The following is a 12425-nucleotide window of genomic DNA, read 5'->3' on the forward strand; positions in this document are numbered from 1 at the left end:
GCACATTGTTGATCATTGACCTGTTTTGTATAAATTTTAAAAAGAGAGAGTAGCAAGCCAATAAGGGGAAAAAAACATGCTGCTTCTTTGCTTAAATGGGAAGCCTCAGCAAGCAAGCCTATCACCTCAGCTGAGTGAAATCATCTCAAAATATTTTAATGATTCAAATGGGTTTTTAGAACAATGAAATATCTAGTTAATGTCTTCTGGTCCTTAGGAACATTCACTCAGTCACAACAATTGATACTGTTCAATATAAACCAACCTTTGGTGATTCTAAAAGGATATAAACACCAAAATAAAAGCAAAGCTCACTTTTATGGTGTGTGGGAAAAATAATTTCTTACAGTTGGACACCAATCTCCTCCTCCAAAGGGTGTTTCAGGAAATCGACATCAGTTAAAAGGAAGTAGATATGAGACATTATTCCTCCAATGTGGATTTCACTTGACTGGTACCATTCATGAGGAATATGTACTGGATCATTCCCAGTGCAGTTGAAATTTTCTACTTTGCAAGCCGTATGTGGTAGCAACAGCAAGAACAACATCTCAAATCTCATCCTGATGGCCATAGGAAGCTCTGAACTGAGATTTCTTTCTGATGCTCTAGGGTATAGTTATTATTGCTAACTTGGATTGAACAAATTAGCTCTGCTGCTGGTCTCTTTCGAAAATACACTTTTAGGGACCTGTATCTCATATCTACCTTGCATTTATCATCGAGAGGGTGAATGTCCCTTCACATCAATTGCAAGACAATAATCTGACTCTTGACCTGTTAGATCTCAAGCCTTGCCTCTCTCCAATCCCCCTACATGTAGCTGGCAATTTTACAGTGGGGTAATATAAAATCCTTTCAGGCATGCTTATTTTCTGCACCACCACCCCACTGAAAAGTCCCTGCAGAGTTGGCCAGCTGAATAAAATACAGTAATTTGGGTAATTACAGGGTGGCATCACTACCTGCTGATTCAAACATGTTTGTGAGATGTCAAATCAAACTCCCTCAGCTCTCTAGTTGGTCTTCAGCTGAGTGGTGACTTGAAAGTGACCCATAGTGACCACAAGGATAGAAAAGGTCTGGATACAGGGATATTTCTATTAGATTTGCCAAAGTTACAGTTGAACTCCTGCTCTCCAATGGCATTATGGCAAACAGCAATGCACCCTTGGTGGTGTGTCATTTCCCACACATCCTGCCCTCTTCCTTGTCCTCAATTTCCACTGGTTATCACAAGATAATTCCTCATATCAAATTAATATGTATTTTCGAGTGATATATGATCACTGGAGTCCTCTAGGCTTTTATTCGTAGATTTTGTACTGATAAAAGTACATGGAATGTGAGCTATAAGCTATGAGCCAAGGAACTATGATTTTGAGAATGTATATAAGAACAAATTACAAAATAACAACCATTGTATGCTTCACATGTTACAAAATGGCTTCCAATAGAGGGCTGGCATGACACGAAATGGCTGTTGTGGCTCTAAACCACAAGTGCAATTTTGTAGTTAAAGACTCACATATACACAAAAAATAAGAATGGGGAAATAAGGACACTATGGATTAGTCTTTTTAACATTTTACTTCCAAATTCTACAATTTACTATACTTCACCAAGCAAACAGGAACAAAATTCAATACTGAGGAAGGCATTACTCAAAAATGCATATGAAGGTTTCATTCTACATAAATTTCACTGGCTGTTTGTTTTGTGTATGTGAGAAGAATGCTTCAAATGTTTCAAAAGGACGGTACAAAATCAGACATTGCACAGGAAAGCTGACTTTCACAGAAAACAAATTAAAATGAAGAAAATGATTTGAATATTTGAAACGTTAATGTTTCCTCCTTATTAGCTGTTCCTTTTTGTTCAGATCAGGCCTAAAAACAATAATGTAGCATTTAGGAGTAAAGATGCAGCTCAGTAAACCTGACCCAGATGACAGGATGGAGAAGACCTCCACGGCCACCATGTATTTCCCCTTGGTGCTCAGGTAAGTTGGAACAAAGGACAGCCACACACTGCAGAAGACCAACATGCTGAAAGTGATGAACTTGGCTTCATTGAAACTGTCAGGCAACTTCCTAGCAAGGAAAGCCACCATGAAGCTGACAGTAGCTAGAAAGCCCATATAACCCAGGACACAGTAGAACATGGTGACTGACCCTTCATTACATTCAGTTATGATTTCTCCATACACTGAGTGACTGTCCAAATCTGGGAATGGGGGAGAAAAACCCAGCCAAAGAGCACAAACGGCGACTTGAACGAGGGAGCAACACAATACGACAGAATGTGCCAATCTTTTCCCCACCCATTTCCGGAAAATGTTTCCTGGCTTGGAGGCCATGAAAGCCACAACCACTGTAATAGTCTTAGCCAAAACGGAAGAGACAGCAATCGAAAAGATGATGCCAAAAGCTGTTTGTCTGAGGAGGCAGGTGATTTTCTTGGGTTGCCCAATGAATAGCAAAGCGCAGAGGAAGCAGAGGAGGAGAGAGGCAAGGAGAAGGTAGGTGAGGCTCCGATTATTGGCTTTGACGATGGGAGTGTCCCGCTGCTTAATGAAGATTGCCAGCACCAGAGCTGTGATCAGGGCAAAGAGAAGAGCCAGGGAAGTCAAAGCAATGCCCAAAGTATCTTCAAAAGAAAGAAAACTTTGAATCTTGGGGATGCAGTGATCTCTACGATTATTAGGGAAGTGATCTTCGGGGCATCTGGTACAGTAATCCAAATCTGAAAGAAAAAGGTGTGTGTGTGTGTGTGTGTGTGAATGATAACATCAGTAATCAGAACCAAGTTTCTATGAGTCCACCTAAATCAGTATTTGCAGTCTTGGTAATTGTTTCCAGGGATTAATTCTAATTCTAATTCATTCTGCATAAGAAACATGTGGTTTGTCAGGGTTCTTTAACCCTACTGAGTAAAGAAAGACTTGTGGTGTGGCAGGCTATTTGGAGATAGGGAAAAGGGGTAGATTTCAGTTGAGATTTCCCGAGCCTTCTCTTCCCTTTTACAGTATATAACATACAGTATATATATAGACATATAACTATTACTATTCCCCATCTTTGTCAGCGCTTTAGGCAGCGCCAAAAGCTCACTAGACCCCTTGCCTGGCTCTTTTGCATTAATTCAGCCAAAGTGATCCAGCTTTCTATTGTGCAGATCTATGATTTCCCCCCTTCCACCCTCTTTATGTTAGAGTTTCAAGATTTCCACAAATGATCAATTGTTTCAAACATTATTAAAGGGTCATACAATATGCTGTTGGGTTTTTTTGCTGAAGCAACTTTTCCATCTCCTTCCCATCCATAAAAACACTGTTGAAAATAATCTACAGGCTAAATCTCATGCATCCGCCTCCAAGAACTGTCTATACTTTTCATTAGAAATATTTAAACATGTCTCCTACCTTCCTGTGTTGAGATCATTTCCTCTGGGCATGGATAGCAGTCGTAGCAACAAAATTTCATCCCCTCCTTCTTTTTTCTGCTGTACCCAGGATAGCATTTATCATTACATAAGGAGAATGGAGGCACCTATACATTGGCAAAGGAATAATTTTCCATGGAATTAATTGTTTTTATTTTATAAAGAAGGATTGGTTAATTTTAAAGATTAACATATTTGACTACAGAAACAGTGCAGAGAGTGTGGGCAATGCTTACTATTGGATTAAGAGGAAAACATGATAAAGAAATCTCTGTCCATGGCAAACCCTGTACTATATTTTTTTCAATAACTAGAAAGTACCAAAATGGGGGGGGGGGTTAGAAATAGCAAGATAAGATGGGCTAAAATATCTACAGTCTCTTAGTGACCAGCACCAATCTTCTGCAGTGGCTTCCTGTTTGCTACAAAGCCAGGTTCAAAATCTAGGTCTAGGGACTTCCTGAACAAATATATCCCAGCTCAGAGTCTTTCAGAAGTCCCGGTTCTCAGCTTGATAACACAGTAAGCATAGGTAATTAAAAAGGAGGATTTATTGCAAAAACAAACAGATAGCTCCGGATGGCTCTAACAAAGCCTTCGGCATCATTACTCAAGATGACCCTTTTGAAGAATCCTTCCTATGATGACAGAAGATATTGAACTCATGAACCTTACGTCTCTTGTCTAACAGCCCACCCCTTCGCCGATTCTCCACACTTATTGGCTTAGCTCCAGCCTCTTTCTTTTCTGACAGGTTACCCAGGTCTCTATTCGCTCCTGTTTGAATTTCCTGAGAGCTTTGGCTGCGCTCCAATGCTCGAAGGAGTCAAATATGAGCCTCTCTGTTCTGTCGCAGGCTCTAACGATCCACTAGGAGCTGGCTCATTCCTGACAGTGTCACTGGTTGTCCCCCACATTGATTCAGTTGACACTGACAAGAAATTGAGTGCCATTGGCCCAGCCTTGTAGAACACTCTTCCAATGGAGATTCAGAATGCAGCTTCTATATTGCCCTTTAAATGCATACTGAAAACTTTTATTCGGACGCTTTCTGTAATGGTTTCTGAAGTGATGATGGTGACGGCATGATGGTTTTTATTCTGTATATATAATTCTGTATATATAAACTTCAGTTCTTTTCAATGAAATTGAGGTATACAGTGGTACCTCAGGTTAAGAACTTAACTCGTTCTGGAAGTCCGTTCTTAACCTGAAACTGTTCTTAACCTGAAGTACCACTTTAGCTAATGGGGCCTCCCACTGCTGCCGCCACACAATTTATGTTCTCATCCTGAAGCAAAGTTCTTAACCCGAGGTACTATTTCTGGGTTAGTGTAGTCTGTAACCTCAGGTACCACTTGCATTTTATTAAATAATTAAAGAGTTTTCACAATGAATTTCTTCCTTAGGGTGGCATTTCTCTAGTAATGATATCACTCATTATATATTTGTTTGTGCGCTTGTGTATAATTGTAGGCTGCCTTTTTCTATTTAAAAAAAACAAACCAACAAGGTGATGGACAGAATACAAAATTACTCTGAGTTCAAAAACAAACCAACAAATTACCACCCTTATTCAAGATACATTGTTATTTATTAACTGGAAGTATGTGCTAATATTATGCCAAGCCAATGAATGTCATTGATTGTATGAAACAAAATTTGTATCCATTTATTTTAAACGGATGCCAGCCCATGGATGGATGTCAATGATCTCATACGAGATACTCTGCCAATGCTCTGCACCTGAGACAAGTCTCTGTGCCACTCAAGTTCCTCCTCGTTGATGGTGAGTGCTTTGTCCGGAGCAGCCTGAGGATCCAGCCTTCCCACTTTGATTCTGACATAGGAATTGTTTGGGAAAGTGACTATGTTTGTAACATCAAATCCAGCTACAAATTCCCCATGTTCATTGAACATAATTTCATTTCCAACAGAGTTATTGAGTGGGTTGTTCCTAAGCAATGAATGGAGCTACACGAGGAGAGAAATAGAACAGAGAGCCCCATAAGAAACAGAATATTCTCAGCAAGATATACGCAAACCATTTCCAGCTCATGCTAAGCATATCTGCTCAGAAATATATCCTAGTAAATTAAAGGTAAAGGTAAAGGTACCCCTGCCCGAACGGGCCAGTCTTGCCAGACTCTGGGGTTTGTGCGCCCATCTCACATCTATTGGCCGGGGGCCAGCGCTGTCCGGAGACACTTCCGGGTCACGTGGCCAGCGTGACAACGCTGCTCTGGCGAGCCAGAGCCGCACACGGAACGCCGTTTACCTTCCCGCTGGTAAGCAGTACCTATTTATCTACTTGCCCCCGGGGGTGCTTTCGAACTGCTAGGTTGGCAGGCGCTGGGACCGAGCAGCGGGAGCGCACCCCGCCGCGGGGATTCGAACCGCCGACCTTTCGATCGGCAAGCCCTAGGCGCTGAGGCTTTAGCCCACAGCGCCACCCGCGTCCCTTCCTAGTAAATTAATTGGGGCTAATTCAATTTCCTTAGGTAAGAACAAAGTAATACACAATAGCTGGGTTTTTCCCGGTCTGAGAGCTGTGTCATTTTGTGGGAACACCTTCCTGGGGATACGATGCCAGTGGCAGGAGAGCTAGGTGGCAAAAGTGGGCATATGCAAAGCAGTTTACAAAAAGATGGAAATCAAGGAAAAATTACCGCCCAACTTCAAAACACACTAAAGTTAAAATACTGAAACAGATTCAAATTACCTTAACTTTCTAAGCACCTGAGCAGGTTTGTCTAAACCAGGCATGTCCAAAGTCCGTTTCAGGGGCCTAATCTGGCCCGCCAGCCGGTTTAATCTGGCCCCTGTGGCAGTTTATTTCCTGGGGTAAAATCTTTAAAAAAACTTTAACAACTTCAATCCTAAAAGAAGCTCAACAACTCCAACTCCCCCCAAAAGGTCAACAACTTTGGTTGGCCCTTTGGTTGGCCCCCACGGCCCTTCACTTCATCAAATCTGCCCCTCTTTGAAAAAAGTTGGGACACCACTGGTCTAAAATTGATGTGATGAGTCTGACTAGCTGCTTGGACCTATTTTTTTGAAGAGAGCTAAAAACTAAATCCATGCATACTATTCTATGTGCCACTATAATGCTCTAGCCCAAGTCATAGATGTTTGTGAGTGTATCTGAAGAAGTGCGCATGCACACGAAAGCTCATACCAAGAACTAACTTAGTTGGTCTTTAAGGCGCTACTGGAAGGAATTTTTTTATTTTGACTATGGCAGACCAACACGGCTACCTATCTGTAACTGTGAGTGTGGAGGCATTTACCTGCCAGGGCTCCACTTGCCAAGAATGCAGCTTGCCTCTACTTTTCATTTTTCTGTGGTTGGAGCTAGCTGAATATTTGACACGCAAGGCATGGACTACAGCATAAACAGCATTATAGATACTATAGCTATGGCCTGTCATCTTCAACTGAAAAAATTGTGCAGGAAGGTTCTCCAGCTTCTCCTCACCAGTACACGCTCCATCAATATCTGTAGAGCCACCAGAATTTAAAACAAAGCAGTCAAAGGCTTGCTCCCAGAAATCTTTGATGAAGCCATCCCCTTTCGGTTGGGTAGGACTCACACTCTGAACAAATGTTTGGAAACCTGGAATGTCTTTTGAAGGAATTGTGAAGGAGATGGCTCCGTGGAACACCTGGATATCCCAGTTTCTTTGGAATAGAAAGAGTGCTAAATCAATCTGGGCTGTCGTAATCCATACTTTCCCGAAAGGTGCCTTTGCATTGTAGTAAAGATTACCAGCAAGCGACTCTTTGATCCCAAAGATAATGGCAGCCAACCACCTGAGGTTTGACGTTTTCCCATATATAACGATTGCATTGGCTTTGCTGTCCCTAAAAATAGGAATACTTTCCAATATGTATTTGTTCATATCACCCATTTCCAATATACGGATATTAGCTGGAACTTTGTTTGTGAAGGCTGAGCAGATGCCATTCTCAGAAAGCATGGCTTCTATAGTCTGCAGGAAATGCTGTCCCCCATCATCATCAAAACTCATCAAACCAATCCATTTCCATTTGAAATGCAGAAGTAACTGGACAATTCCTTGGTACTGAAGAGATTCATTGGGAACCATGCGGTAAAAGGAGGGGAACCCAATGTGATCATTCACTGCTGGATGAAATGAGCCATAAGAAAACTAAAATATAAAAAAGTAATAGACAGGTATTTATCTGAAGACTCTGTAAGGAATCACTGCTGTCCAACACTTATCATTTCCTGGTTTTATTCTTGCAATAAATTCTAGATGCATTTTTATTATTATTTCCAAGGCCAGAGTCAGTAGTTGGAATTGCACCCAGAAACAAATATAGACACAATGTTCCATTCTATGTAGTGTGCACCTCTCAACAAACATCAGACTGGTGTCCAGCCTGTGAGTTCTGTATTTTTGTTCAATAGCAGTCCCAAACAGATTTTATTGCAATAATCTACTCAGGAAATTATGAAAGCATGAAGGAGAGTGGCAAGCTAATCATTAGTCAAGCAGCCAAGAGAGCTAGAGAGTTCTTGGGGGGGGGTGTGGAATACCACCTGGGCATTCAGAATCAGACTCATTGCCATGTTACCTCCAAGGTGAGGCAGGCAGGCTATTCTAATAAGACTGTCCTCCAGCTCCATGATCAGTTTAACTACCCTACCACCTTCCCCATCTTCCATGACTTCATGTATTTATTGACCTCAATCCATCCTCTTACTCACAACACACATTTTCTGAGGGCATTTGTAGGAGAGTTTTGTTATTAGTGATTGTTGTTTACGGATTGTGCTTCTGATAGATTCTGGTTTACTTGTTGGCATCCATCTTCCTTGAGAGACAAGGGGTTGAAGCCAAACCACTGTGTTAGCAACACCAAAGTGACCTCCCCAGGGTGCAAGCCTGGGCAGTGTATATTTAGAGCTTAGAGTTTGGATTTGATATCCCGCTTTATCACTACTTGAAGGAGTCTCAAAGTGGCTAACATTCTCCTTTCCCTTCCTCCCCCACAACAAACACTCTGTGAGGTGAGTGGGGCTGAGAGACTTCAAAGAAGTGTGACTGGCCCAAGGTCACCCAGCAGCTGCATGTGGAGGAGCGGAGACGCGAACCCAGTTCCCCAGATTACGAGACTACCGCTCTTAACCACTACACCACCCTGGCTCTTATGGAGGTCCTGGGCTGCCTAGATGACAAGACCCTCCTTTTGGCCATGCTGTTGTGGTCCAAAGGAAAGCAGAGCAAGATGTTTTTGTTTGTTTGTTTTGAATATGGGCTACCTTCCCAGGTTGACAATCCCCACCTGCCCCTTTATTTACTAGTTTTATTATAAACCATTGCACAGACTGTGCAAAAAAATGGAATATAAATCTAAAAATAAAATATTCATCATTTTGAAAATACTTCCCCATGAACTCCATACCTGTGGAATCTTGTAACGTCCCAAGACATCTGCCATCTGTGAGGAGGTATCAGACCTAAGTCCACCAATGACTCCCATTAGGTGTGTTCTGCTGCCACATATGTAATTTGGGAGAAAATGGGGTGATTTGAAGAGCAGTTCCAGAGTGGTACGGTAGGTCATCCTTGCATTGTAGTAGCTATCATCAATGTGCAACCCAATAGTGGTGTTGTGCAAGACATTGGGAAATTCGTTGATCTCTTTTATGGCGAATGCCAAGGCCAGGATGTGCTGATAAAACTTTGGGACCATCCTGCAAAATAGAGAAATACATGCTCATCATTAAAGGGAGAAATCAACATGTTATCCATGTAGTCTTCAACTTTAACTCGCCGGTGCTGAGCTGCAGATACTATAACATGAAGGTGAGATCCATCAAATATAGTTTCACAAATGATACATTCTCTTGCCATCGATACAAAGTGGGGGGGGGGTTACCTGTTCATGAGAGCTGGCAAATTGCTTAGGTCCAGGAGCCAGATTGCCCAAATGGAACCATTTTTGTTGGGGTGTGTGGGTGTGTGTGTGGGTGTGTGTCTGACACATACCAGAAATGGTTGAGGCAACGCCCTCCTACAATTCAACATTCTCAACCCAGAGAGTATTTTCATTTTCATCATAGATTTTTGCTATTGAAAAGTTTGAAGAAGCAAAGAAACCAACACTCTTCATCAGAGCTGGTCCAGCAGAAAAACTTTTTTTTGGGGGGAGGAGGCCATTCTTACAACTATAGAAAACCTCAAACTTCCTGATGAAATTTCATTCTGAAAAGTTCTGTGCCAGTAGTTGCAAAATGCATGGGCAACTTTTTAAAAAATATGTACAAGAAACACAAGTCTGCTGAAACATTTCCTCTCTGTTTTTACTTTATTTCAACAGATCTTCCTGAAGAAGCCGTAATTTTAAAACAAATGAAACAAATCTGGAAGCAAATAAATGAATAGGTATCATAGCCATCCCATATATGACACAACCGGAGTAGAGTGAAATTGTCTTTTAGAAATTTAACGACTCAAAGGTCCTGTTATTAATGCCCTTTATTGTTGTGTACTTCATTAATTTGAAAGAAACTTAATTTGGAGACAGTAGCAAAATACATGGAATCTATAAGCACACAGTTTTGCAATCTCCAACATCTACTCCCTTCCCCCTGAAAATACCCTGTGAAGTTTGGAAGACAGTGAGAAGGTGGTGTTTGTTCATTGACAGTTCTTGCTTCAAATCTGATAAAGGGCACCTTCACTTTATTCGTTCCATTGCGTTCTTAGAACATTTTTGGTTGGTTGGTTGGTTGGTTTGGAAAGCCTAATTCAAAAGATACATTTCTTAAAAACTGTTTTATCTTATTGTTTACTTTACTTAGCTTTGAATGTTTTTAAATATCTGTTTTAAGTGATTTTATATACAATTTTAATGTTTGTTTTCTATATTTTATTAAAATAAAACAGTATATAAATTTTGAATGAAAAAAATGTCAGGTACCAACAGAAAATGCATTTATTAATACCTTTCTATTTTATCTGAATCAAAATTTTAAAACACACCTATTTACCCTGACCTTTGACAACTGAAATAGAGATTCTTGTGACTGTAATTTATTTTAATCTGTTTTTTTTTTAAATGCAACCTTCCTTGGATCTTTAGAGTAAAAGATGAGTCAGAAATCTACCCAATTAATCATTCATAGACATAAAAACGTAAATAAAAGCCAAAATAAAAGCCAACCTCTCTTCAAGGGTGCATGGGAAAATTAATTTCTTACAGATGGGCATTAATCTCTTCCTCTGAAGGGTGCATCTGGAAAGAAAGTTCAGATAAAAGGAAGATGAGATGAGACATTATTCCGCCAATGATTATTTTGCTTGGCTGATACCATTCCTGTGAAATGTGCCCAGGATTATTTCCTTTGCATTGATAATCTAATACTTTGCAGGTCATACGAGGTAGCAATAGCAACAGTAACATCACAATGCTCATCTTCCTGATGGAGTGAGTGCCAAATGTAATTTCCTCCACACGCTCTACAGCATGGTTAACCTTGCAATCCTAGTTTGAACAAGATGACTTAGATGGCTGCCTGCTCTGAAAAGATATATTGTTTGACCTATGTCCAGCTTATATTTAATATTTAGCAGGTGAACAAAGCATGTCTTGAATGCCAATTGGGAACCTGACCTACATAACTCAAAGGTGGAACTATCTGCATTAAATTTCTGCCTGTCTCAAGTCCCTAACTGTATCTGGCAATGGCACAGTGTGGTTATAAAATCATATCAAGATGAGTTGTTTTTTCGAGGGGGGTTGCCTGTTGTCTTCTGGAAAGCCACAAAGCTTTGGCCAGCTGAATCAATCATAGTAATTTGGATAATTACAGAGGAGATAATCAGTATAGCAAAATATTTGTGTGGTGGATAGCATCATCCATAGCAGGCCGGCTGATGCAAAAATAGTTGTGGAAATGTCACTCAGCCCTAGTGCGACAGCAACTGAGCAGTGAGTTGAGGATGGCCTATAGCAACCTCGATGATGGAATTAGTCTGCCACAATTTATTGTTTGTACTAGAATTGGCAATGGTACAATTTGCCTCCTCTTCTCCACTGACTTTATAGTGAATTACAGTGGTACCTCAGGTTACATACACTTCAGGTTACATATGCTTCAGGTTACAGACTCCGCTAACCCAGAAATAGTGCTTCAGGTTAAGAACTTTGCTTCAGGATGAGAATGGAAATTGTGCTCTGGTGGCAGCGGGAGGCCCCATTAGCTAAAGTGGTGCTTCAGGTTAAGAACAGTTTCAGGTTAAGAATAGACCTCCAGAACGAATTAAGTACTTAACCCGAGGTACCACTGTACAGCTATCTCTGTGATGTGTAACCTAAAGGATTCCTCACTCTATGCTTGCTCCTAAGTTCCCACTGTGCAGTTCAAAACAAATCAATGTTTCAGATTAACATATAAGCAGCGGAGGCTTCTAGGATTTTATTAGGAAGACTTTGCAGGTCAGTTTTATAATAAAAGTAAAGAAGTTGAGGGCCAAAACCAGAGGGAGATATCGCTGATTAGGTGCATATTTGCAACTGCTCAGAGGGCACTGATGGCTTTATATGAAAGACAGGATAAATATTTCTATTTCTTTACTTTTCTGGGGTGACCTCCTTCACTGAGTCCTTTCATGTTTTGAGATTAGCAACCCGATTTGTACCAATGCAAAATCACGAATCAAGTGTGCAATATAGGCCCATCAAGGAACAATGAACTGGCAGTCAATTCAGCCACTGGTCCTGTTAGCTAGGGATCATGGGAGTTGTAGGCCAAAAACATCTGGAGGCCGGAGTTTGAGGAAGCCTGATTTAAGTTTATGAAACAAACAAACAAACAAACAAACAAACAAACAAACAAACAAACAATAAATCTTAATTTCACAGGTACAGTAGTTATGTTTGGATATCATCATGGCAGATCCAAATACTTACTAGATGGACAAGTAACTAAACAAGTGAGAAAAGTC

At 40.7% G+C, this 12425-nt stretch overlaps 1 protein-coding gene across 1 annotated transcript; it reads right to left on the reverse strand.

Moving 5' to 3' along the window:
• Window positions 1–1843: 1843 nt before the first annotated feature.
• LOC309521671 (vomeronasal type-2 receptor 26-like) lies at window positions 1844–10755 on the reverse strand (the record flags this gene model as incomplete). The annotated part of the gene is made up of 6 exons (XM_082204381.1): window positions 1844–2745; window positions 3425–3551; window positions 5191–5418; window positions 6735–7616; window positions 8878–9169; window positions 10679–10755. The coding sequence occupies 6 exons, from the start codon at window positions 10753–10755 to the stop codon at window positions 1844–1846; spliced, it is 2508 nt and encodes an 835-aa protein (XP_082060507.1).
• Window positions 10756–12425: the final 1670 nt, after the last annotated feature.

The sequence above is a fragment of the Podarcis vaucheri genome (assembly GCF_965113315.1).
Source record: "Podarcis vaucheri genome assembly, chromosome: 16".
Lineage (NCBI taxonomy): Eukaryota > Metazoa > Chordata > Lepidosauria > Squamata > Lacertidae > Podarcis > Podarcis vaucheri.